General features: G+C 44.1%; 1 protein-coding gene across 6 annotated transcripts in view; it reads left to right on the top strand.

The window, feature by feature from the left end:
• The window catches only part of SPECC1 (sperm antigen with calponin homology and coiled-coil domains 1), a 502,835-nt gene that overhangs the window by 206,078 nt on the left and 269,873 nt on the right, over window positions 1-26,884 (top strand). Inside the window, exon 1 of one of the 6 annotated variants that reach the window (XM_040338596.1) lies at window positions 10,857-11,126. The exons of the other annotated variants lie outside the window; for them this stretch is intronic. Within the exon in view, the coding sequence (XP_040194530.1) occupies window positions 11,087-11,126 (40 nt within the window). The 5' untranslated portion in view covers window positions 10,857-11,086. Of the gene's footprint in view, window positions 1-10,856; window positions 11,127-26,884 lie in introns of those variants that run through there. 6 annotated transcript variants of the gene reach the window in all.

A 26,884-nucleotide genomic window follows, 5' to 3' on the forward strand; every position in this document is an offset into this window, starting at 1 on the left:
GTATATATATATATATGTGTATATATATATATATATATATATATACACACACACACAGTTGTGCGTATAAGTTTACATGCCCTGGCAGAATTTATGATTTCTTGGCCATTTTTCAGAGAATATGAATGATAACACAAAAACTTTTCTTTTAGCCCTGGTTCACACTGGGTACGATTTGGAACGATTTGAGATGCGATTTGACATGTCAAATCGCATCTCAAATCGGCGGCATTTGCCGGCAATTGTCGGCAATGGCACTGTCCTAATCAGTGCGACGCCGCATCTGCGATTTCAAAAAGTAGTTCCTGTACTACTTTTTGTGATTTCGGGCCGCGATTTACATTAAATTGTTGCCAAAATCGCGTCAAAGTCGCGGCCGCGAAATCGCGGTAAAATCGTGCATTTTACCGCGATTTTGAATTCGCAGCAGTGTGAACCTAGGCTCACTCATGGTTAGTGTTTGGTTGAAGCCATTTATTATCAATCAACTGTGTTTACTCTTTTTAAATCATAATCACAACAGAAACGACCCAAAGGACCCTGATCAAAAGTTTACATACCCCAGTTCTTAATACCGTGTATTGTCCCCTTTAACATCAATGACAGCTTGAAGTCTTTTGTGGTATTTGTGGATGAGGCTCTTAGCCTTCTCAGATGGTAAAGCTGCCCATTCCTCTTGGCAAAAAGCCTCCAGTTTCTGTAAATTCTTGGGCTGCACGTTTCAAACTGCACGTTTGGGATCTCCCCAGAGTGGCTCAATGATATTGAGGTCAGGAGACTGAGATGGCCACTCCAGAACCTTCAATTTATTCTGTTGTAGCCAATGAGAGGTCGACTTGGCCTTGTGTTTTGGATCATTGTCATGTTGGAATGTCCAAGTACGTCCCATGTGCAGCTTCCTGGCTGATGAATGCAAATGTTCCTCCAATATTTTTGATAACATACTGCATTCATCTTGACATAAATTTTGACCAAATTTCCTGTGCCTTTGTAGCTCACACATCCCCAAAACATCAGCAATCCACCTCCGTGTTTTACAGTAGGAATGGTGTACCTTTCATAATAGGCCTTGTTGACTCCTCTCCAAATGTAGTGTTTATGGTTGTGGACAAAAAGCTCAATCACTGAAAATGACTTTGTGCCAGAAGGTTTGAGGCTTATCTCTGTGCTGTTTGGCGTATTGTAAGCGGGATACTTTGTGGCATTTGCGCCCATCTTTCAGAAGTAGGTATAACGAGAGATAATTGACAATACCAGATACAGTATGTTTTAAAAAAGGAAAATTGTATGAACTTGCGTGCTGTATATATATATATATATATATATATATATATATATATATATATATATACTTATACTATATATGTTATGTTTTTTACTTCTATAAGGCCTTCAACACACACAGGTATAAAAAAGGCTTATTTTTATGCTTCTGAACACAGCACGGTATTAGCCAATTTACCCATGCACATGGGGTGGTTAGGTTCATAGTGTTCAGAGACATAGAAAATAAAAATGCTCCCAACAGGTGTGAATGCACATAAATAAATTCCAGTGGCCAGAATAAATTTGTATTACAGCCAATAAAATTAGTTTACAGACATTCTAAATACCATGCACCTGTAAATGCTTGTGATTACTTCAGGGGTCAAGTCCTGGGGAAAAAAGTGTGGAAACTCCCACCCAAGATCCTCTCCCCCACCAAAAAAAAAAAATGATACGCTCATATGCATAATTACTAAATTGCATGTTTTTTTTTTAAGCAAGTTCTTTCTAAATCCCGCGATAACTCGTGGCAGACCTCCGCAATGTCTCCTGGGAACAATGACAAAAGCTCCCAGGAGACATTGCGGCATCGAGGAAGACTACCTGATGAATCCATATACAGGAAGCGGTCAGTAACATAAAGGATTACTAAGGTTTGCCTGCCCCTGACAGTGACTGGAGCTGGGCATCGCCGCTTAGTGAAGGATTGGCTCGGGTGGCTCGGCTGCTCTAGTCCTGCAAAGGGAACTGAGTTCCTGCTGTGAAAAAAGTGCAGGAACTCTGTTCCCACGCGTTCCCGCAGGACTTGAGCCCTGGATTACTTACCAAAACATACATTTTTTAGGACTTCTTCATAAGAGTGCCAAAAACGCCACATTTTAAACATTAAGGCTGGGTTCACACTGCTGCCGGATGCGGCTTACAGCAGGGGTCTGGTGCGTCCCTGTTCTCTGTTTCAGGGACGAATCAGGGCCAATTTTTTGCTCAAAAGGGTTGTAAAAGTAAAAAAAAAAATTCTAAATAGCTTCCTTTACCTCAGTGCAGTCCTCCTTCACTTACCTCATCCTTCCATTTTGCTTTTAAATGTCCTTATTTCTTCTGAGAAATCCTCACTTCCTGTTCTTCTGTCTGTAACTCCACACAGTAATGCGAGGCTTTCTTCCTAGTGTGGAGTGTCGTGCTCGCCCCCTCCCATGGACAACAGGAGAGTCAGGATGCCCACTAACGCACAGCTCCTTTCTCTATCTGCAAAGTAGAGAGTGCCCTGACTCTCCTGTTGTCCAAGGGAGGGGGCGAGCACGACACTCCACACCAGGGAGAAAGCCTTGCATTACTGTGTGGAGTTACAGACAGAAGAACAGGAAGTGAGGATTTCTCAGAAGAAATAAGGACATTTAAAAGCAAAATCGAAGGATGAGGTAAGTGAAGGAGGACTGCACTCAGGTAAAGGAAGCTATTTAGGATTTTTTTTTTACCTTTACAACCTTTTTAAATTTGGCCCTGAAAGAGACCAGAAGACGCACAGGACTCCTGTGCAAGCCGCACTGTAGCCACCACGGAGATGTCTGAACTGGCTCCATAGAGAGCCGGTTACAATCTCCTGTCATGCGAATTGGATTTAATGAAACCTGCATCCAATTCGCACTAGTGTGAACCCAGTCTAAGTTTTTTTTTTTTAAACCACTCTCAATGCCTTTCAATGGGCCTGTACACACAGGTGCATACATACATACCAATAAACTAGCACCACATTTAGATCCGTAAACATTTTTTTTTTACAAAAATCTGCATTATTTATGCATGAATACGTGTGATTACCTGTGCATGCACAATTACACATTCTGTAAGTCACACCTTCCTTGTAATAGATTATATTATAGCTAAAACAATTTTTATGTGCCAGGAAGATGTGATGTTCATACATCAGTACAGTGTGCAAGGACCCTTCTTTAGCGGGTAAACAGTGACTTCATATCAGAAAGACAGGACATCGAACTGTGTATATATAACGCCGACTTCCTCTGACATTTCTGCCGCTGTCCATAGATAAAACAGTTGAATGCTCTATCTATAGCCCGGGCAGTGACAGAGTGGAAAAAGGAAATATGTTCACAGATAATGCCTGAACCAGCCAAAACCAGAGCGAAAAATTCTAAACAAAACTGGTCGTCCTGAATGATTGCTCCTGAGGATGATGTCAGATGGGTGTTATGGCGTTCTGCAGATTTCAAACTCCAAATCACAGCAAGCTTTTCCTACGCACATCCCTGACCTGATTAATGTGACACCAGCTTAGCATGGTATTTGGTGGGAAATGTTCTTTCCGGGGATCACAGATGTTAAGAATAGCAATTAGGAGAGACCACTGCATGTAGCAATTAGATAAGAGTGCAGCATGATAGATTGCAGCATGATAGATGAGTGGCTAACAAGGTTACTATGGTCCTGGCTTCAGTTTTCAGTTGGTGGCAGGACCAGATTTACCAAAAAAGATCTTGGGCCAGATCCACGTAGCGCGGCGCATATATCCGCCGGGCGTAGCGTATCTAAGATACACTACGCCGCAGTAACTTTTTTTTTTTGAATCCTCAAAGAATTTGCGCCGTAAGTTACGGCGGCGTAGTGTATCTTTTGCAGGGTAAAAGGCGGGGAATTCAAATGGATGTAATGGGGGCGTGTTATGTAAATACGTCGTGACCCGACGTAAACAATGTTTTTTTGGAACGGCGCATGCGCCGTCCGTGGGGGTATCCCAGTGCGCATGCTCGAAATGAAACCGGAACAAGCCAATGTTTAAGACGGTGACGTCATTCTACGCAAATCCCTATTCGCGAACGACTTACGCAAACGACGTAAAAAATTCTAAATGCAAGGCGGGAACGACGGCTATACTTAACATTGAGTACGCCTCATAATAGCAGGGGTAACTATACGCCGAAAAAACCCGAACGCAAACAACGTAAAAAAAATGCGCCGGCCGGACGTACATTCATGGATCGCCGTAACAAGCTAATTTGCATACTCTACGCGGAATTCGACGGAAACGCCACCTAGCGGCCGCCGAAAAATTGCTAGGACCTAAGATCCGACGGCGTACTAAGACGTACGCCTGTCGGATCGATCCCAGATGCAGTCGTATCTTGTTTTGTAGATACAAAACAAAGATACGACACGCAAAATTTGAAATTACGCGGCGTATCAAGAGATACGCCGGCGTAATTCTTTTGTGGATCTGGCCCACTATCTCCATGTTGGGGAAACTTCACATGCACTGCTGCCTGTGGTGCTATTCATTTTGAATGACAGCCTACGCACTAAGGCAATGCACATGCATTACAGACTACCACAAGACCAATCACTGCTGATCTCTCCTTGTGCAGAGTGACTGGATGACAGAGTGACTTCTCTTCGCCCCCTCTTGTAGTTTTCTACAGGCAGCCTATAGTGGGTGGAGGTGCTGGGCTCCTTCCAAAGTCCTGCTTTCTACATAGGCTATGTACAGCACTGTGATTATATCACCATTGCTTTTGCAAAGTAATATCTGGGTTTGTCAACGCATATGGGGCACACAAAGTGGATATACCGTATTTATCAGCGTATATAACACACTTTTTCCCCCTGAAAATAGGGGGGAAATCAGGGGTGCGCGTTATACGCCGATCCCTGCCGTCTCCGAGGGGAAGAGGAGGGACGAGTGCCTCTGAATTACAGAGCCGCGATCTGCTGTGTGCTGGGCGCTCCGTCACTCACAGCCACGCCTCCTGGCCCCGCATTGGGCAACTGTCTATCATATTAGCGGGACCGGGAGGCGTGGCTGTGAGTGGCGGAGCACCCGGTACACAGGGGTTCGCGGCTCTGTAATTCAGCAGCACGGAGCGCCCGGTACACAGAAGATCGCGGCTCTGTGGTTCAGCGGCACTCGTTCCTCCTCTTCCCTCAGATTTTTTAAATGAAATCCGGGGACATATTTTTTCTTTACTAGTAATGGAAACAATTAGGAACTCTCTGCCCGTCGCCGCCCGCCTCACAGTCTCTCAAGTCTTACTCTTCGGGCCCCGGCTACTACTGGATGGGGAGCGGATGAAGATCACTCTGCCAGGGAAGGCAAGGAGATAGGCAGGTGGCTGGCCAGGACTTGAGCCAGGGCAGAAGAACATGCGAGCAAAGCTAAATGGGCATGCGCCCGAAACTGAAGAAATATTCCCTCCGCTCCGACCAGCACATGATCATCAGAAAGGGGCACAGATAATGGGAAAATACAACCCCCCCCCCCCTTATGCTAGTAGGCACAGCGGAGAGGGGGTGTGTAATTCAATTTTTTTTATTTTAATTCTGCACTGACTGTCTTTGAAATTGCCCCTGCCCCCTATTAAATCCAATCTGGGAACAAAACCAGGGACAGACTTGGTCCGGGGACAGTGTCCTCAATCAGGGGACTGTCCCCTGAAACTGAGGATGTCTGGTCACCCTACTCTATCAGGATAGTTTACAGGATCTTTTACTTGCACCCAACTTATCAGTAGCTGTGTGTAAAAGCGCACAGAGCCCATGTTTGATCGGGGTGGAGGATCGGTAAGCAGTTCCATTGAGTCCGATTATAAGCATGTAATGTGATTTCATGGCTTGAAAATAGGGGGAAGGTGCCGTCATGAGCTTTGGACCTCTTCCAGGAGGTGATGGTGGGGGGGGGGGGGGGGAGCACTGGTGTCCTCTGCACCCCCCTGTAGTGACTCTACAGATATCCAAAACTCTAGAACTGCATCTTCAATAGAAAGATGCTGTGTGAAGGGTGTAGATGTTTGTGCTCACTTTGGGCCAGATTCAGGTACAATTGCGCCCGTGTAACGCAAGTCGTTTACGTTACAACGCCACAAGTTTTCAGTTTTAGTGCCCGATCCACAAAGCACTTACCTGGAAACTTGCGGCAGTGTATCGTAAATACGTCCGGCGCAAGGCGGTCCAAATGGAATGGGCGGGTACAATTTTAATTAGGCGCGCTCCTGCGCCGGACCTACTGCGCATGCTCGGTTTCGAAAATCCCGCGGTGCTTTGCGCGAACTGACGTAATTTTTGTGATCGGCAACGTGCGTAGCGTACTTCCGTATTTCCGGACGTGTTACGCAAACGACGTGAAATTTTACATTTCGACGTGGGAACGACGGCCATACTTTAGACAGCAATACGTTTGCTGTCTAAAGTTAAGGCACCCAAAACGACAACTAACTTTGCGACGGGAAACTAGACTAGCGGCGCGAACGCGAAAGTCCGTCGTGGATCGCCGTAACTTCTAATTTGCATACCCGACGCTGGTTTACGACGCGAACTCCCCCCCAGCGGCGGCCGCGGTACTGCATCCTAAGATCCAACAGTGTAAAATAATTACACCTGTCGGATCTTAGAGATATCTATGCGTAACTGGTTCTATGAATCAGTCGCATAGATACTCTGAGAGATACGACGGAGTATCTGAGATACTCCGTCGTATCTCCTTTGTGAATCTGGGCCTTTATAACTGAAGTTAGCTTCACCATCACCACACTTCAGTTTGAGGTTACTTGTGACCCTAAATTAGATGTAAACGTAATCACTAAAATCTCATATAAACTTTAGTGTTAAAGCGGAGTTCCGGCCACAATTTCACTTTTTAAATATAAATACCCCTGTAATACACAAGCTTAATGTATTCTAGTAAAGTTGGCCTGTAAACTAAGGTCCGTTTTGTTAGGTTGTTACAGCATTTAGACACTTTATAAAATAGAAATTGACTGGGGCCATCTTAAGTGTGGGCATCATGAAGCCAGACTGTATGACTTCCTGGATTTCAGCCTTGAAGATCTCGCACATGCTCAGTGCTGCACAAGCAGTGTCAGATCAGGTTTCAGCACCTGTACTGTCCAAGTCACATGATTCTTTGAGACTGGGGAATGCACAGACTCCTGGAAAGTTACACCCACTACATTCCCAGGAGTCTGTGCGGTGTAGGTTAGGAAGCATTAAGCACCTAGGTGCAGGAAGTGGGAAGATTAACTATTCTGCCTAGCAACAACACTTTGAAGGCATCAAAAAAAAAAAAAAAATTCGTAAAGGACTAATGACATTTTTTTAAAACTACTGATGTAATGTTATATTTATGGGTGGAACTCCACTTTAAGTCATTTTCAGTATTTTAATCTGCAGCTTTCAGTGAATCCCTACTCTTGGCAACTGAAAATGATCCCTTACAGTGGGGTTGTGCCTACACTACAAGGGCCAATTGCTTGTTCTGGCCTAGGGCAGCCTTTCTCAACTTTTTTACATGAAGGAACCCTTGGAATAACTTTCCAGGCTCAGGGAACCCCTGCCAATAATTACTATATCTTTAGCTCACTGTACATTAGTGTAATGATCAGTGGGACGAATGCTCCTTACATTGGTGGTTATTAAAGCAGTGTTTCGGACAAAAAAAAAAAAATTAAAAGCCAGCTGCTGCAGCTGCTGGCTTTTAATAAATGGACACTTACCTGTCCTGGGGTCCCTCGATGTAGGCACCGCAGCTGATGTTTCCATCAGCTGTTGGGTGCTGCCGCTGTCTTTGCCGTAGCCCTTCGGATTCACACCGGGAACCCCCACTGTGCTTGTGTGAGTCCCAGCTCCTCTCTCCTATTGGCCCGGCGGCCGGGGGAGGAGGAGGTAGGAGCCCCGCGGTGACGTCACACGCCTCGGCCCGGACTCCCGGAAAAGGGAAAGGATACCGGTCAAAGGTGCCAATTGGGGCATCAGAAGGGGGGAGGAATCCAGTGAGCGGAAGTTCCTCTTTAGGAAGGAACTCCGCTTTTTAAGAAGAATTTCCCACTTACAGATAGCTAAAAAGATGGTGTTAGTGGAAACTTATCTGAGAGGCAAACATTGCTCATTGCACAAAGAACCACTGGCAACCTCTGGAGGAACTCTAGGAATCCATGGAACCTGATTGAGAAAAGCTGGTCTACTGTTTCTCCTCTCCTCTAGACAAGACAAGCCATTAAAGTGGTTGTAAACCCTTTACAACCACTTTAACCTACAGGTAAGCCTGGATTAAGGCTTACCTGTAGGTGCAAGAAATATCTCCTAAACCTCCACAGTTTAGGAGATATTTACTATAATACCGGTCTCCGCTGTCTATGGAGCATGCGCAGGCGCAGGCGCACTGTAGTCTGCCGTTCTTCATTGAGGCCGTGCAGTCACTGCTGGCTCCCGCATGCATGTGCAGGAGTGAGGTCATCGTGGCTCCGGCCAGTCAGAGTGCCGGAGCCGAGATACGCGGAAATAACCCCCCGGGCAAGATGTCGGCTGCCCGGGTGTTGAAAGAGGACGGCTGCGGGGGCTTCGATCAGAGGTGAGTATTACATAATGAGCTAGTATGCCATGCATACTAGCTCATTATGCCTTTATCTTGCAGGTGGTAATTTTTTTTTGGGGGTTTACTTCCTCTTTAAGGGGGTTGTAAAATCAGAAAACCATCTGTGTGCAGCAGCTCCCCACAGCCCCCCTAATGCTTACCTGAGCCCCATCTGTGTCCAGCAGTCCACAAGTGTCTCGCCCGTCCGGTGATCTGCCGATATGGTTCCGGCTAACGTGAAAGTTCCTGCGCAGGCGCAATCTGATCTGCCGATATGGTTCCGGCTAACGAGAAAGTTCCTTTAAGGACTGCGCAGGCGCAAACTTGCCGACGGAAATCTCCGAACCTCGGCCGGCATCCAGGGCGACGTGGATTTCGAGGAAAGTGGCCAGTCGGCCTCACGTCCGCTCGCTCGGCCTCCTGGCTCTTTTTTTAACATCCTCCAATCCACGGGGATGTTAAAGAATGAGCCTGGGTGCCGGGCGAGGTTCGGAGATTTCCGTCGGCAAGTTTGCGCCTGCGCAGTCCTTGAAGGAACTTTCTCGTTAGGGGAACCTTAAGGACAAGTCACCGGGACTCTCCCTCCTAAATGGCTGGGACACAGCAGCCGCACCATTGGCTCCCGCTGCTGTCATTCAAAGTCAGTTAGTCATTCAGGAGAGGGGGCAGGGCTGAACCAAAGCTCAATGTCTGAATGACTCGGACTGTCAAATTTGACAGATGGCACTGTTGGGGCTGCACTGCAATCGTGAGTCAAATGCTTCGTTTGCAGTTGCGGCATGGTCCAGTAAAGTAAAAAGAATTTTCAGCAATTAAAAAAATAAATACAAATAAATCCAGTATCAGGAATTGTCAGTAGTGACTCCTGAACACCTGAAAGCTGCTGAAGTAGTGACTCCTGAACACCTTTTCAGAGGTTGATACACATTGCCGCCTGTCTATAGGGTTGCCACCTCATCCCTTTAAACCCGAACACATAGTAATTACACAGGTTCTGGGGCTAATTTAATGTCGATAAGGCACCAAGTGAGTTTAATTAGCACCCTAATCAGCCAGAGAACCTGTGTAATTAATATGTTTTCGGTTTTAAAGGGATGAGGTGGCAACCCTACAATAGAGCCCTTATTACCACTGTCATCATTAATGGGGATTATTTTACTCCCGCTTTTTTTCAGCGTGCATTGACTGCAATAAATTATACATTACGATACATGTACATTGCAAGCAAGTGCAGCAGGACCAACATTTTTGGTGTGTTCACTTTAAATTGTCTGCCTAAGTTGGCGCAATGCACCTAAACGCATGAAATCGCGCTGGTGTTGTACGCCCCCCTGGGAGTGTCAGGGGCCACACTCATTATCAAGGTGACGACCACTGAATTTGGGTTCACGTCAACTTTAAAGTGGGAGTTCACCCAAAAAAAACATTTTTAACCTTAGATTGAGGCTCATTTTGTCAAGGGGAATCGGGTGTTTTTTTTTAAATCGAAGCTGTACTTACCATTTTAGAGAGCGATCTTCTCCGCCGCTTCCGGGTATGGGCTGCGGGACTGGGCGTTCCTATTTGATTGACAGTCTTCCGACAGGCTTCCGACGGTCGCATCCATCGCGCCATGAATAGCCGAAAGAAGCCGAACGTCGGTGCGGCTCTATACGGCGCCTGCGCACCGACGTTCGGCTACTTTCGGAAAATCGTGACGCAATGTATGCGACCGTCGGAAGCCTGTCAATCAAATAGGAACGCCCAGTCCCGCAGACCATACCCGGAATCGGCGGAGAAGATCGCTCTCTAAAATGGTTAGTACTGCTTCGATTTAAAAAAAAAACACCCGATTCCCCTTGACAAAATGAGCCTTAATCTAATGTTAAAAATTAAGTTTTTGGGTGAACCTCCACTTTAAGCATTTTTTAAAATTCCCCAATAATGTCAGAGTTTGCTGCCAGTTTAGTTTTGGAATATTTGCTTTTTAAAATGTATTAACTTTTTTTCTGATTCCAGTTTATTTAATTACACAAAAAAACAGAATTTTGGGAAATAACAGTGACATTTTGCAATGGTTGGATATAAGCAGGCGCTGTGGATGTTGCTGGGAAGGGATTTTATCATCCAGCATCAGTTGTACAGCATGCAGTGCTGTCCTCCCCCCTCCCAGCTGCTTGCAGTGCCTCTCATTGGCCTCTATGTGGCCTCCATCACATGTTGAGTCACCTCTATTCTTTGCTGAATCCTCCAGCCAGCCGGCTAATTAAGTGCATAGCCCAGCCTTTCTGTGCTCTGTATTGTAATTAGGTAGGAGGGATGGCCAGCACTGCCCTGACACAAGCACACAGCTCCCAGTGCTAGAAGGACGCAGAGTTTCCTATGTGTCACAGCACTGACATTACACAAGTGACTTGGAATATGTGCCTGATCACAGCCTGCTTACCCAGGGCAATGTCATAGGTGTGACCACTCTCCTGTACCATGGGGAACCAGCTTGCCAGACCAGAGGAACCAGATCAAGGTATGTGACCCTCTGCATGCATTTCTAAATTCTATCCCAACTTGTGTCCATTCATTGTGAATCCTTTGTGCAGCCCTGATAAATGTATGCAGGGAGCATTCCATTCACCGCCGTCCTAAAAGCAGCATTTGTGTGCGCACAATGAAGGGGATCCATTGACAGGGAGCCGGTATGTGTGCTGGGTGCCTGTCACTGATTATCCCTCTGCAGCTGGAAAGTTTGAACCCTGCCCACCTAATGTGAGCCTGAGAGCGCCCCTTATTCTAGGATAACGAAAGTGGGCGCACAGAGGATCTACACTATGCCCCTTATTCTAGGATAACGAAAGTGGGCGCACAGAGGATCTACACCATGCCCCTTATTCTAGGATAGCGAAGGTGGGCGCACAGAGGATGTACACCATGCCCCTTATTCTAGGATAACGAAGGTGGGCGCACCGGGGATCTACACCATGCCCCTTATTCTAGGATAACGAAGGTGGGCGCACTGAGGATCTACACAATGCCCCTTATTCTAGGATAACGAAGGTGGGCGCACTGAGGATCTACACAATGCCCCTTATTCTAGGATAACGAAGGTGGGCGCACTGAGGATCTACACTATGCCCCTTATTCTAGGATAACGAAGGTGGGCGCACTGAGGATCTACACTATACCCCTTATTCTAGGATAACGAAGGTGGGCGCACTGAGGATCTACACCATGCCCCTTATTCTAGGATAACGAAGGTGGGCGCACTGAGGATCTACACCATGCCCCTTATTCTAGGATAACGAAGGTGGGCGCACTGAGGATCTACACCATGCCCCTTATTCTAGGATAGCGAAGGTTGGCGCACAGAGGATCTACACCATGCCCCTTATTCTAGGATAGCGAAGGTGGGCGCACCGAGGATCTACACCAATTTGTATAATAAAAGTAAATGTCCTCCTGGGTCTGCTGTGTAATTAGATAGATGATACCACACACACAGCACCTGTTATGGGATATTCAGTCCCATCCCAGTTCAGCCAGTGTCACGGTATATTCAGACTGGGAAGGTTTCAGGTGTACAGCGCGGAAAATTGTTGCTCGCCAATACAGTTGCTGATATTTAAAATTATAATTTCTGGTGTGTGTGTGTATATATATAGTGTGTAAAGTGGCATTAAACCCAAAAGCAAACATTTTCTATTTAATTGGTTTATTGATTTATGTTTATTTTTTCCAACGAAAGACATCATAACATACATTATCAACTTTATGCAGATAAATACCATCTATGATCTTAAAAAGAACCCCCATTAAAAAAATATAAATAACAAAACAAAAAAACAAACAACAAAAAACCCCCAAACAAAAACACCACTGGCCACCCCCTCCCCCCTCTCCTTCTAGACTCCCTTCTTTTTCCTCGTAATCTTCCCCATCTAGTCATTTCTATACATGCTCTGAGTATTAATATTCCCTTGTATTCTCATTCTCCTGTATCACATACTTCCTAGATTTCTTGAAATCCGAGCCATTTTCCCCAGGTATCATTATATCTCTCTCTGTTAAGTCTTCCTCTGCAAACGTTTCTTATATTGCAGTTTTCCATTTCTTTAGATGTGACGGCTGTGTTAGTTTTCTTTTATTTTAATCTGGTGTTCCAGTAAGTCCTAAGTTTTTCAAAAGAACAAGCTCTTTTGCAAATGTATCAGTTACAAGGGTGAGGAAAACTATTTAAAGAGGAAGTAAACCCTGATGAGTTTTACTTCCTCTTTTGCTCACTGCAAAGCCAGCAAATGAAAAGCATAATGGGCTAGTATGCATCGCATACTAGCTCATTATGTGCAACTTGCCTGCAAAAGAATCCAGCGTCCATCTTCTGGCCCCTCTTCCTTTCGGGCAGCAGACTTCGGCTCTGTGATTCGCCGGAGCCGCATGACGTCACTCCCGTGCATGCTCACGGGAGCCGCGATTAACGGCACTTAGTTTTGTTTCTTCCCTGAGCATGCGCCGTTGGAATTTTCAGTGGGCTACAAGTGAAATATCTCCTAAACGGCGCACGTTTAGGAGATATTTCCACTACCTATAGGTAAGCCTAGAATAAGGCTTACCTATAGGTAGAAGTCCAAAAAGTGGGTTTACACCCACTTTAACACTGGCAGGGGCACTTGCAATGATCAGTTTTATTTATGTAAAACCTTTATTCCAAAAGGAAAAAACTGTTTGCTGTAACTCCTTTTATAAAGTGCGAATCAGAGTTCAGCTTTAGCTTTGTTATTGTATCTAAACCTGCTAGTACATCTAACACTCCTGTGCATTTAGGAGGGATGGGCTCCCTCTAGGCTCACCTTGCCTCTGCCTGTCCATTATATTACATGTGCTTCCACTGTGGGGGCTCTCAATATTTAAAGTCAGGACTGTAGATAATTTTGGGGTATCGTGAAGTGGCTCTGCAGCTTATGCCGCGTACACACGACCGTTTTTCCTGTCCGTGATTCGTTGTAAGTTCTCTCAAGCCTGACTTGCATATACACGTTCATGGAAAAAAACGGTCGAGCAAAGCGCGGTGATGTACAACACGTAAGACGGGACTATAAAGGGGAAGTTCCTTTCAAATGGCGACACCCTTTGGGCTGCATACTTGATTCTGAGCATGCGCGTTCCCCCCCCCCCCCCCCCCTGGAAAAGCATACACACGAGCGATTTTCAAAACGAGAAAAAAAAAACGTAGAAAAATGCTATGGAGCATACACATGACCGGTTTTCACGACCAATCTAAAAAATGTCAGTTTTCTCGTCATAAAAACGATTGTGTGTATGCGGCATTACGCATGCATTTGCAAATGTGTGCAAGCTAAACCCCTGTTTTTAACGCATACAGTTAGGCCTGATTCACACCTGATGCATTTTTAGTGCTTTTTGCAGGTTTGCACTTCTGCCCATTTAAAGGGGTTGTAAGCCCTTGTGGTTTTTCACCTCAATGCATGACAGGAGAGCGTGCTCAGCTCTCAATGGAGTCGATTCACACACCTCCGGGGTGGTCGGGGTCTGCATTTGGAAGGGGTCCTGTCACCTGTGCGTCTGATTTCCATTCAGGTGCGAATTCGGACTTGATCCGCACCTGAATCGGTGAACGGGGAAGCACCAGACCCCCTGCTGTGAGCCGTGGCCTTCTTTCTATAAATCATGGTTTATCAAACAATTCCCATGTTTTATTATAATTTAAAGGGTCACTAAAGAAATTTTTTTTTTTTTTTTGCTGAAATGACTGTTTACAGGGTATAGAGACCTAATAGTTAACTGATTCCTTTTTAAAAATGATTAAAAATAGATAAACAATCATATAATGTGCCTGCAGTTTAGTTTCGTTTTTGCTGTTGTTTCCTGGTTCTCTGATGTACAGAGAGCCAATAGAGGGCAGTGATACTTTGTCTAAAACTCCTCAGCACCAATCCAGTTTCGTTTTACACACAGTAATCACACCTCCTTGATTAGTCACCACAGAGAGAAATCTCCCAGTACTGTGGTGATCAGGAAACAGACAACCAGAAAGTGTCCAGAACAGAGAGGAATTACAGCAACATCAAAGCAAAAACTAACAATGAGGACATGAAACCAGGACTGCAGTAGGGTAAAGGAAGCTGTTTAGCTAAAAAAAAAAAATATTTTAGTGACCCTTTAATATACTTTATTTTTTTTTTTTATAGTACTGCTTTCACTATTTGTTATTTTCTGTATCCTAGTGTTGATCTCCTCCAGCCTCCTTTTTAGCCATTTACTGCCTACGTGTTCTCACTCCAGCATGGCATCAACAAATATTGCTCTGGACTGACTTTCTAATGTTAACAATATTAGTCCATGCCTACGCAATGTCTGTTAACATGGCCACTTGTTGTCCCCATTAGGTTTGTGCAGAAGCACAATTGGGAGACAGTTGTCACCTAAGAGGAAGGTGCCAGGCCCACCATGCGCACCGCTTGTGGTTTTCTGCTGATTCCACATCACGGGAAGTGACGTAGTTCGATATTCTGCCGGATCAACGTGTTTTTTTTTTTTTCAGAACGTCGGCACCCACGGCTGTCAGAATACCCAAACAATGACTTAATCTGATTGGATGCAGCTGTTGTTCAGGCAGCAATTATTTTGCCTGACTCCTTCAATTTTTAGATTAAAGGATGTCAGGTGGAAGGGTGCCCACAGGGCCACTCATGGTTCGAATTCCGTCTGGTTCATCAAGATCTGGATAAAAGTCTCTCTGTGTATGGCCAGCTTAAGACTTGGTTCACACCAACCCACACATTAAAGTGCAGTGTGATGCTTGTTCCAGCGCATTGTGCTACTTAATTTTAGTTTTTTTATAACTTTTTATGAAATGCCACATAATGATACTTCAGGTTTTTGCTCTGCAGTGTGGAGACATGCAATGTCATCCAGTGTGCTGCAAGAAAAAACCGACATGTTGCATTTTTCCACACATCATACCAGCATTGTGGGGTGAAGGGGCACATGGAAAACAATTATTTACTGTGTGCCTTAGCAGTGACCGTATCTGGTGCAGAACAACGCAGGTCTCCTCACACTGTGTGAGTGTGAACCCAAAGATTGAAAGCCACTGAAATTACATTACGTTACATTTTTAAGATTACATGAGCATTTAGAAAATGAGCTTATATCTGCCTTAAAGTACAACTAAAGACTTTAAGACCCCTTTCACACTGACATGTTTTTCAGGCGGTTCAGCGCTAAAAATAGCGCTGCTATACCGCCTGAAAAAATCGTGCCCCGCAGGCTTCAATGTGAAAGCCCGAAGGCTTTCACACTGAAGCGGTGCGCTAGCAGGACCGCTCCAGAAGTCCTGCTAGCCGCATCTTTGGAGCGGTATAGGAGCGGGGTGTTTACCGCTCCTTCCCATTGAAATCAATGGGAAACCGTGATAATACCACCCGCAATGCACCTCTACAGATCAGTCCAACAGGGGGCCCGGGGGCAGAGAGGGGTCTCCAAATACCCGGGCACATGCGCAGTAACTCCCAGCGATTTAAAAAAAAAAATATTCCCCAGGCCCCATCAGTTCACAAGTAGGGCCCAGGGACAGAGCAGGCAGAGTAATCCTCTGTGCCGTGGCTCACAAAGTTCTCTTCTATATTAATGCACCATGGTAGGCCATAACTTTAATTTTAAAGTGATACGAAAATAATTAGAAAAAAAAAAGCTAACACTGCCTGCTCTGTGACAGTATTGCACAAAAAGCCTCATCTTCTGCTTTTTTGGCAGTGCCACTCTCAACTTCTGCCTGTTCTGGGTGCCTCCTTAGCAAGCTGGGGGTTAGAGAGGCACCCAAGCTGGCTGTGTGTGTCCATAGACACACACAGCTTGGCTTGGCCACACCCCCTGCTCCCTCCTCACAGGTGCTTGACTGACAACAGCAGGAGCCTATGGCTTCTCTGCCCTCAGTGTCTCCTGTGAAAGCAGAACGGTGTACAGCAGGAGCCTATGGCTTCTCTGCCCTCAGTGTCTCCTGTGAAAGCAGAACAGTGTGAGCAGTGCTGATACCAAGACAGCGCTGGAGTGGTGACAGGGTGGTGGTGGGGGGATAGGAAAGCTAGTGGGGTGTTTTTTTACTTTGGTGCAGAGAATGCAATAAAGTGATATTAAAGCATGTTATACTTGCCTGCTCTGTGTAATGGTTTTGCACAGAGCAGCCTAGATCCTCTACTTCCCAGGTCCCACACTGGCACTCCTGGCCCCTCTCTCCTGCCAGGTGCCCCCACAGCAAGCAGCTTGTTGTGGGGGTACCCAAGCAGGCATGCTCCCGAGCTGCGGCTCTGTGTGTTCGTTCACATATGGTGCCACGGCTCAGTCCAGCCCCCTCTGTCTCCTGATTGGCACACTGGCTGTGATTGACAGCGAGGGTAGACAATCGGGAAATGTGAGTCCCCAGGGAGGCATGGCTCTTGTGGACACTGATGGATCGAGAGGGGACTTGGGCAAGTATTTGGGGGGGGGGGGGCTGCTGCACACAGACAGTTGTTTTACCTTTGTGCATAAAGATAAAAATCCTTGTGCCTTTGCAACCACTTTAAGGTAAAATATTTTTATACTTTAGATCCACTTTAATTGTTGAGAGCCGCGGTATGGAGGATTACTCTTCCTGCGCCAAAAATACCGTAAGTAAATAGTCCTCTCTCTTTTCCCGGGCCCTTGCTGCTGAACTGATAGGACCCAGGCAGTGGTGTACTTATGGCGGTTGCAGGCCACACCATGTGCTAGATGGCTGGCTGACATGTTTATTTGTTGTGTAGCTGTCAGACAGACAGGACGGGGGTAAGTGGTTTGTGTATGGGGCCCTCCGATTTCTAATGGCAGCCCTGGGAAAACAAGTATTTTTCATTTTGCAACAGTGATACAAGCAGTAGCTGCCAGTGAAGGACACAAGTTGTATGTGAAGGGAGGAACTGCCGCTCCAGGTGAGTGCACTGTGCAATCAGTGGGTGCCGGGAATGCACGAGGCAAAACTTGAAGAGAAAATATGGACGGCCGCACACCACAAAAACCTTAAAAAAAAAAAAAAGGAATAAAGCACTACAAAGCACAGCAAGCAGTGGGGTGTATAGCTGACGCGTTTCACACTGGGGTTCAGTGCTTAGCCATAGCTTGTGTGTGTGGAATGGAAAGTCCAGTGATATTGTGATGATGTACAGTAGTCGTGTCTGTCTCAGGATGAGTTGACAGCAAATGTCTGTTGTTGCTCATTGCAATGTAAATGAATATGTGAATGATTAATCCCTGACATGTAACAGATACCGAATATTGATCGCTTGTTTATTGAATGAGATTGCCCGTCTTACAAGAGGTTACCGAGCTAAAGTGCTAAACGCTGCAGAAATATGTTTCACAAGACAAAATGTGACTTATGGCGCATAACTCTGCAGTCCTATGCACCAAAATGTCATACCCTGGAGATCTACATACTGTCCCTGCTTGTCTTGTTATCCGTGTCTGAAATATACGGCTTGGGTATAAAGTTTTGTGACTTCTGGGAGCGCGCTGAAACTCTTTATTTTTATATACTGTAGGCTAGATTCAGGTAGAATTGCGCATTGTTACGGCGGCGTAGCGTATTTACGCTACGCCGCCGTAAGTAGGTGAGGTAAGTGCTATATTCACAAAGCACTTGCCTCCTAAGTTACGGCGGCATAGCGTAAATGGGGCTGGCGTAAGCGCGCCTAATTTAAATGAGGATTAGGGGGGCGTGTTTTATGTAAATGGGTGGTGACCCGACATGATTGACGTTTTTTACGAACGGCGCATGCGCCGTCCATGTACATATCCCAGTGTGCATTGCTCCAAAGTACGCCGCAAGGACGTATTGGCTTCGACGTGAACGTAAATTACATCCAGCCCTATTCGCGAACGACTTACGCAAACAACGTAAAAAATTCAAAATTCGACATGGGAACGACGTCCATACTAAACATTGCGTACGCCGCAAGAGCAACGTTACGCCGGAAAAAGCCTTACGCAAACAACGTAAAAAATTCCGCCGGGCGCACGTACGTTTGTGAATCGGCGTATCTAGGTCATTAGCATTTTCTACGACGGAAGCGCCAACTAGCGGCCAGCGTAAATATGCACCCTAAGATACGACGGCGTAAGAGACTTACGCCAGTCGGATCTTAGCCTAATTTCGGCGTATCTTGCTTTCTGAATACAGAAAGAAGATACGCCGGCGCAGATTGGAATTTACGCGGCGTATCAATAGATACGTCTGCGTAAATTCTCTCCTGAATCTAGCCCTGTATATATACATTCAGCTCATACTACAGTATAAGGCTGCCAGAACTACTGTGTTGTAATAGATTTAAAGGGTAACTCCACTTTTGTGCGAAAAAGTATAGGCTTAAAAAAAAAAAAAAAAAAAAATATGGCATGTACGATCGCTACACAAACCATATTGTAATGGAATGTTATTAAAATTACCTTTTTTCTTTCTCAATCTGTAGTGCTTTCATTTTCTATAAAATTCAATTAAATATGGCAAGCTGGAGGCGTTTTTAGTACACTTTTTGGTGCACATTATGCCTCCCAGATATGTAATTTTTCTGCTTGTGTGATTGGCCTATTGATTTTCCCAGAAGTCCAAGTCCGATTTTAGTCATCCTCTGCAGCAAAAAAAATGTATGTTTGATTTGATACTCCCAAAGTGTAATCACTTCTAAAGGGTAGCCAAACCCTGCAACTTTCTTCATTAGAACACTGAAAGTGCATCAGCTGATTAATAATGAAAAAGTCACGCCGTTCAGAGTCACTCTGCAAGACAACAAACCCCTTTTTCTTCAGAGCAAAAACAGGTTGGAGTCTGCAACAAAGTTTTTTTAAAATACAGTAAAACCTTGGATTGTGAGCATAATTCGTTCCAGAAGCATGCTTGTTATCCAAAGCACTTGTATATCAAAGCAAATTTCCCCATAAGAAATAATGGAAACTCAAATGATTTGTTCCAGAACCATTTATTCATAAGTCTTTCAGTTTATAGTCCATAAGATTATAGCAATGTGAAAAGTTGTGTAACCATAAAATGTCCATCTACAAATGGAAGCCTCCGCAAAAGGATTAGAAGCAGAATCCATCAGGAGCTACAGAGTATAAAAGAGAAGAGAGGTGCCTCCAAGTGTAGCAATACATTTAATGAAAATACAACATTTACCAACTCACATGGTTGATGATTAAAAGAGGCACATCTTAAGTTTACAGTCATCCGGGGTAAAGCTGTCCACATACATAGACCACCGTCCTCACCGCCGGCTCTCACCGTTATCAGTCTGCAATCATGACCGGGAAGACTACCCTGCAGTAGAGGGATCTGAAAGCGAGGCTTGAACTGCTCGTGGAGCGCAGTGTTGAAGGGATAATGGCGGTGCGGAGGACAGTCTGTGGACAGCTTTACCCCGGATCCCTGCATACTTAGATGTGCCTGTTTTAATCATCAGCCATGTGAGTTTCTAAATGTTGTACGTTTATTAAATGTAACCATATTGCTACACTAAGAGGTGCCTCGTTTCTCTTTTTTACTCGGTTGTGACATGACGCTACTTGTATATTAAAACATTGCTTGTATATCAAGTCAAAATGTATTAAAACATTTTGCTTGTCTTGCAAAACGCTCTCAAACCAAGGTTTTACTGTAGTTGCTGTGTATTGTACATTTATCACCCAGAGGGTGTTTTGTTTTTTTGTTTTTCGTTTGTTTTTTTTTTAACAAAAGTGCCACAACTCTTTTCAAAAGCATATCTATAGACAAAACTTTTGGGGATAGATTAGGAAATCGTTAAGACCCTTTTTTGTTTTTTGCCATCTGTTTCCCATTGGAAAGAATTGCCTTCACTTCCTGTCCCATAGAAATCTTTTGAAAATAATGGAAATCCGGCTCGGATTTCCACTGAAACAAGTGACCCCATTGGAAGAGTTTTCACTTTTTTTCTGTTTTGGGACAGCTTTCCCCTCACTTTCTGTACCAGGGACAGTGGTGATCAGAGGGTGAATCTCGACAAAGGTAAAAAGCTGACGGTGGTAATAATCCTTCCCTAAGCAATGTAAAGCTAAAAAAGCAACAACCTTACTACTGGTTTATACTTATTGAAGGTCAACAGTGGCAGATTTACATATTCCTCTCTTTGCAACAGGATATCTGTTATCTGATGTCTTGATAGTTAAACTAGTTTTTTTGCTACTGCCTTGTGACTTCCTCCATCTGACAGTTGGAGATGTTCTATGGCCTTGTTTACATTTGCAAATGAGGATGTTAGTGATTACCTGCGGGAGACTCAATGGGAATCCATGCAAAAAGGTGATGGAGGGAAGCCCCATTAAAAACAATAGGAGTCTGACAGCGGATACAGATCATGTGCAACCAGGGCTGATCATCCGCAAGTAATCGCTGCATGAGCAAGTACATGCAAATCATCAGGCTTGTATTGCTTTCAGTGGGGCTTCCTGCCCACACCCATTTGCATCGATCCCCATTGAATCTCTTGCGGGTAATCACAAACCCCCCCATTTGCAGATGTGAATGAGGCCTAAAACTCTGAGACTGGATTCCCACTTTCGAATTCTGTTGCCATGCTTTATTGCACTTTGCATTAAGACAGCCTATTCATTATAACTGGGCTGCCAACACTCCAGAATGAATGAAAAAGTGTGCATTCTAATATGTTGCTGTCTATTGTGCAGTGCAGTGCGTTGGAGTGCCATTCCCAATGAGTGGCGCAAACCTAGAGCAGGTGCATTGCAGTAATGTAAATGGCCATAGAAGTCTTCCAGTATCTCGTATAAAGTCCAAACTTTCTTTCCTTTTTCTTTTCCTTCCTTTCCTTTCTTTTCCTTCCTTTCTTTTCCTTTTTCTTTCTTTTCTTTCCTTCCTTTTCTTTTTCTTTCCTTTCTTTCTTTCTTTCTTTCTTTCTTTCTTTTTCTTTCTTTTTCTTTCTTTTTCTTTCTTTTTCTTTCTTTTTCTTTCTTTTTCTTTCTTTTTCTTTCTTTTTCTTTCTTTTTCTTTCTTTTTCTTTCTTTTTCTTTCTTTTTTTCTTTCTTTCTTTCTTTCTTTCTTTCTTTCTTTCTTTCTTTCTTTCTTTCCCCACTGGGAATAGCCACCCTCTCTCTATTTCTTTGGATGACAGCTATTCCAAAAACAGAAAGTGACGTTAAATCCAAAATGTTACCATTGTCACTGGAACAGAAGTCGAGGGGAACTCTTCCAGTGGGGACAGTTATCTAAGAGGGAATTTCCCTTGTCTTAAGAGAGATTTCCTGTTATGTCTCTGGAATAAGATGTGAAAGCAGATCTCATGAATGGGACACTCAACAAAAATAAAAAACATGATGAGTTTTAGCTATTACTTTTTTTTTTTTTTTTTTTTCAATCTTCTTTTTTTTATTAACATTTTTCCTCCATCACAATCATATCATGAAAAACAAAAAAAATACATACAACAATAACATATTGCATTTTTGTTTTTGTTTTATAAATTTCTCTTTCTCTTTATCCCAAACCAAAAAAGTTTTGGTTTTTAGATGTATATTTAAAATTTCAATTAGTTATGTACTGAGCTCTGGTTACCTGTCCACCACCATATAAATACATTGTAAGGTGGGGGAGGCTAAATTAAGGTAAGAGGTAACATGAAAGTTGACACTCTTAACTTTTTTAAAGATGATCTTCAGCTAAATAACTGACTTTCAAAAGATAAATAAGAAGCAGCTTTTTGCTGCAATACCCACCTTCACTCTGTCCCCTGTAATACTTTTTACGTTTTCCTTTGACGGTATCCTTAGTCTTTTGGGTTGAATAACAGACACACTCATTCAACTCCCCATCCTCTGAGCCTAGGTTGTCATGGACCCACCCCCAGTTATCAGTATGCTTTTTGTACTGCTTCTTCCTTTCCCACTCTGAGCTGTGCTGTACAGGGAGTACAAGAGGCTAATACCAGGTCATTGCTTAGAGCCGGTTCACACTGGGGCGACTCAGCCGCCTGACAAATCGCGTCCCATTGTATTCAATAGAACCGTTCTAATAGGAGCGACGCAAGTCGCTCTGACTTAGAAAAAGGTTCTTGTACGACTTCGGGGGCAACTCGGGCGACTTGCATTGACTTCTATACAGAAGTCATTTTGCAAGTCACCTCCGAAGTCGTCTTCAGGACGCCTTGACGAGGCGCCCCCGAAGTCGTGCCACCCCAGTGTGAACCGGCTCTAAATGTAAACCCAACACAAAAACAAGAAATATGGCTGTGTTCAATGTACTTAGTTCAACCCAACGTGTTGCGTTATTGGTGTACTCAAGGAAAAATAGAGCATGCCGCATTTCAACTTTGCAACACGCTGAAATGCAAATACAAATGAATTGCTTTGGCTCCACTGTGAAAAATTGATACCAATGCAGTCATTAAAAAAAAAAAAAAAAACGCATGTTGACACTAAACATAATAAACATGGTGTGAATTCCAGCTGTAGTTAATCAGCCTCAGTATCTAAATGACAGGTGTAGCTAGAGTTATTTGCACCATGGTTCAAAAAATGAAGATGGTGGTAGGTAAGACTAAATATATAATGGTCTGATTCAGTTATCAGCCACCCAGCTAGATCTCCCAGGCATTTGTCATTATCCTCTCCAGCCTGGTATTGCAACCCAGGTCTCTTATTATACCCTGCTGGGACAGCTGCCCTCCACCTAGGTCACGTCTGGTTGCATGCATTTGAAATTATATCACCAGTAGGGCCGAAACAACTAATCGATTATGAGATTAATCGATTACATTTTTCATAATCGATTAAACGGTCAGCAACATAATGAGGTTAAAAAAACTAAACTTGGCCCTTTTATAGTACAAAAAAGCAAATCGCTACTGTAAGTATTACTTTCACTGTCCCACAGTAAAAAAATGAACCCCTTACAGTAGCGATTATTTGCTCTTTTTGTACTTATTTTTGTTTTTTTAACCCCATTATGTTACTAAACATCTCAGGCCTGGGGTCACACCTCTGTGTTTTTTGGTGTTTTTTGCAGAAACATACTACAGTTCATTTACATGTTTTCCTATGGGACAAGTTCACATCTATGATTTTTTTTTCAGCTGCTGCGTATTTGGAAAGGGCGAGGACTTTTTAACGCAAAACGGTGCTATTTTTTTTTTGTTCAATATACTTCAATGGAGAAGCTGCAGACAAGCATGTAATGTGTTTTTGCTGCAATTTGTGTTTTGTAATCTGCCCAACAACAAATTGGCAAAAAACATTTTTTTAAATGCAATTATTTTTTTTTTTAAGGCTATTATCCGATTTAATCGAAACAATAATCGGCCAACTAATCGATTATGAAAATAATCGTTAGTTGCAGCCCTAATCACCAGGTACACTTTCTCCCTCCTAGACCCTATTGAATGAAACCTCTTAATACTAAATCCCTTCTGCCTGAGGAACTGGTAATTTGTAACTATGGAATGGCCAGTTTGTATTGTACCTGAATTCTTTAATTGTTGATACTGTGCTATTTCTGTGAACAGTTTTCATCTATCATATAAATAGTACAGACTCTGACTGGCGGAATGGGCATACTTGCCCCATCTCACCTAGACAGGATCACCAAATAGGACAGTAACTACTAATGTCACCACGTTCTCATAGCCTTGAGATGATGGCCACCAGCACTTGACGATTAAAAGCAGGCAGTCGGCAAGCTCAAGTGAACAGTTGGATGGTCAGGTTATAAAACCTGATAGGGTGGTGACAGCTGCAGCTCAACCTCCTTCTCTCTTCACTAAAGCTATTGGGCCTCTCTTATAGTACATAGAGCTGGCAGACAGTACAAAAGTATTCTCCTGCGATGGGTGGTTTAATGGATGTATCGCAGGTTTTTGGTGATTCAAGGTTTTTCTGCCCTCTGAGAGTCAGGAGAGAAACCCAATGTAAACGCTGTAAAACAAAGAGGGTGCACCAACCTTGAGCATTACCCAAGGGGAGGAAGAGGGGATCACCCTCAAAAAACACGTCAACCTTCTGGAAGGTCCTTCGACCTGCTGGGAATGGTCCCAATGACCAGGTCGCTATGCGTCTTCTATGGTCTTTGATATACTTTTATCATGAATGTGTATTGTGAGTAGATTTCTTTTTAAACATTATTAAAGATACCACTTGGGTAATGCACAAGGTTGGTACGCCCTTTTTTCTTTGTTTTACATAAAGCTGGCAGCGTGATCGGCCAGCATGTGATCTGTGTTCCATACAGTATCCAGCCTTGCCTATACAAAACCTTTTCTACAAAAGTACGAAGTTTACATTTCTTGTCAAACTTCAGAGAGTTTGAAGCATATGTTGTACATTGTGCAGATTTTAGGAACTGGAACTTACCTTTTTATTTTCCTTAAGTAGAAAAAACCTTATCTGTACAGCCCACATCTTGTGATTTTTTTTTTATTTTTTTTTTAATTAATGTTGATGTGGCAAGCTTGGCTCAGTAAGTGCCGGTTCACACAGGGACGACTTAGCCGCCTGACAATTCGTGCTCCGTTCTGTACTATGGAACCGTTCTAATAGAAGCGACTCAAGTCGCTCCGACTTAGAAAAAGGTTCCTATACGACGTCAGAGCGACTTACATTGACTTCAATACAGAAGTCCTTTTGCAAGTCGCCTCTGAAGTCGTGTGCAGATCGCCTTGCAGAGTCGTGCTGCAAGTTGCGCTGCCCCAGTGTGAACCGGCACTAAAGGGACACCTATAGGCAAATTGTGCAAGAAAGGTGGCAGGATCATAATGGACTTTTCAGTTACAGCAGCAGTACAGTAGCCTCCTGTATGCGTTAGAACTGAGGTCTGGCCACTGAAAAGCATTCCAAAGTGTAGATCAGAAAGTAGTGGTGACCACAACAACAAATGTGGATTGAGAATAGGAAGACAATATGAAGATCAGATGTAAGTGAAGATTACAGTTAAAGAAAAAACGTCCTACTAATATTGCTGTAGGCCTAAATACTCATTCATTTGCCACCCTGCCAGCATGAATGGGTTGTACTTTTCTCCTTCAGGAACTAGATGTTGTGGTTTGTGTATATAGAAAGTATATGATTAACAAAGAGCTTGTAACGGAGATGCTGGGGATGCCAGAGTTTATGTAACTCACCTTTTTTGCTTTTCTGGGATTCTATTGCATGCTAAAGCTGGCCATACGTTATTTGATTTTCAATCAGTGGGTGGCCCTATCGGCCGCCTCCGGCTCAACATCCTTCCACTGAAAAATTGAAGGAGCCAGGCGAGGAATTTCTGGCAAAACCGTGGCTGCATCCAATAAGATGTAGCCATTGCATGAGCATTTTGACAGCTGATGGGGTCAGCCTTCAAAATACGAGGGCTCCAATAGGGGCTTAATTTTTTTTTTGTTGGGTTTACCTGTAAACATATTTGTGTATTCATGGTTGAGTATCAATCTGGGCTTTTCTTTTAATATAGTAATATTTTCATATATATCATGGTTAAGCAAATTTTAGTTTGCATTTTTTTTTGTCCTGTTATGGTTCATACCAGAACAGTAATAGAGGGGAAAGCTTTTAGTCTGGATACTAGTCCTGGTGATACCCCTGGATTCCCTCAAATTGGAGGGATTTCCTCTCTCACTTCCTGTTTTGTCTATGGGACATGAAGGGAAGTCTCCCCAATGGGACACAGATGGCAAAAAACTGACGGGGTTATAACTAGGGTTGTACCGATACTAGTATCGGTATCGGGACCGATACCAAGCATTTCCCAGAGAACTTGTACTTGGGGAAAATGCTCCGATACTTTACCGATACCTGACTTTCCCTGTATCCCTGTATTCTTCCATCCGTTCTGCTCTCTCCCTCCATGCTCCTGTGTCCCCCCCCCCTCCGTGCCGCTGCCATTCTGCTCTCCCCCCTTCGTGCCCTGTGTCAATTCTCAGTGCGCTGCTCTCCCCCCTCCCTGCCCTGTGTCAATTCTTCATGCCGCTGCACTCCCCCCCCTCCGTGCGCTGCTCTCCCCCTCCGTGCCCTGTGTCAATCCTCTGTGCGCTGCTCTCCCTGCTCCGTGCCCTGTGTCAATTCTCTGTGCGCTGCTCTCCCCCCTCCGTGTCGCTGCACTCCCCCCTCCGTGCCCTGTGTCCATTCTCCAAAAAAAAAAAACACACTGACACAAGGAAGCGTTGTAAAACAACAAAAAATTGTGAAAATTTAAATTGTAAAATAAAAAAAAAAGTACTGACACGACAAAAAAAAAAAAAAATAATA

This window comes from Rana temporaria, chromosome 2 (genome assembly GCF_905171775.1).
Source record: "Rana temporaria chromosome 2, aRanTem1.1, whole genome shotgun sequence".
In the NCBI taxonomy this organism is placed as follows: domain Eukaryota; kingdom Metazoa; phylum Chordata; class Amphibia; order Anura; family Ranidae; genus Rana; species Rana temporaria.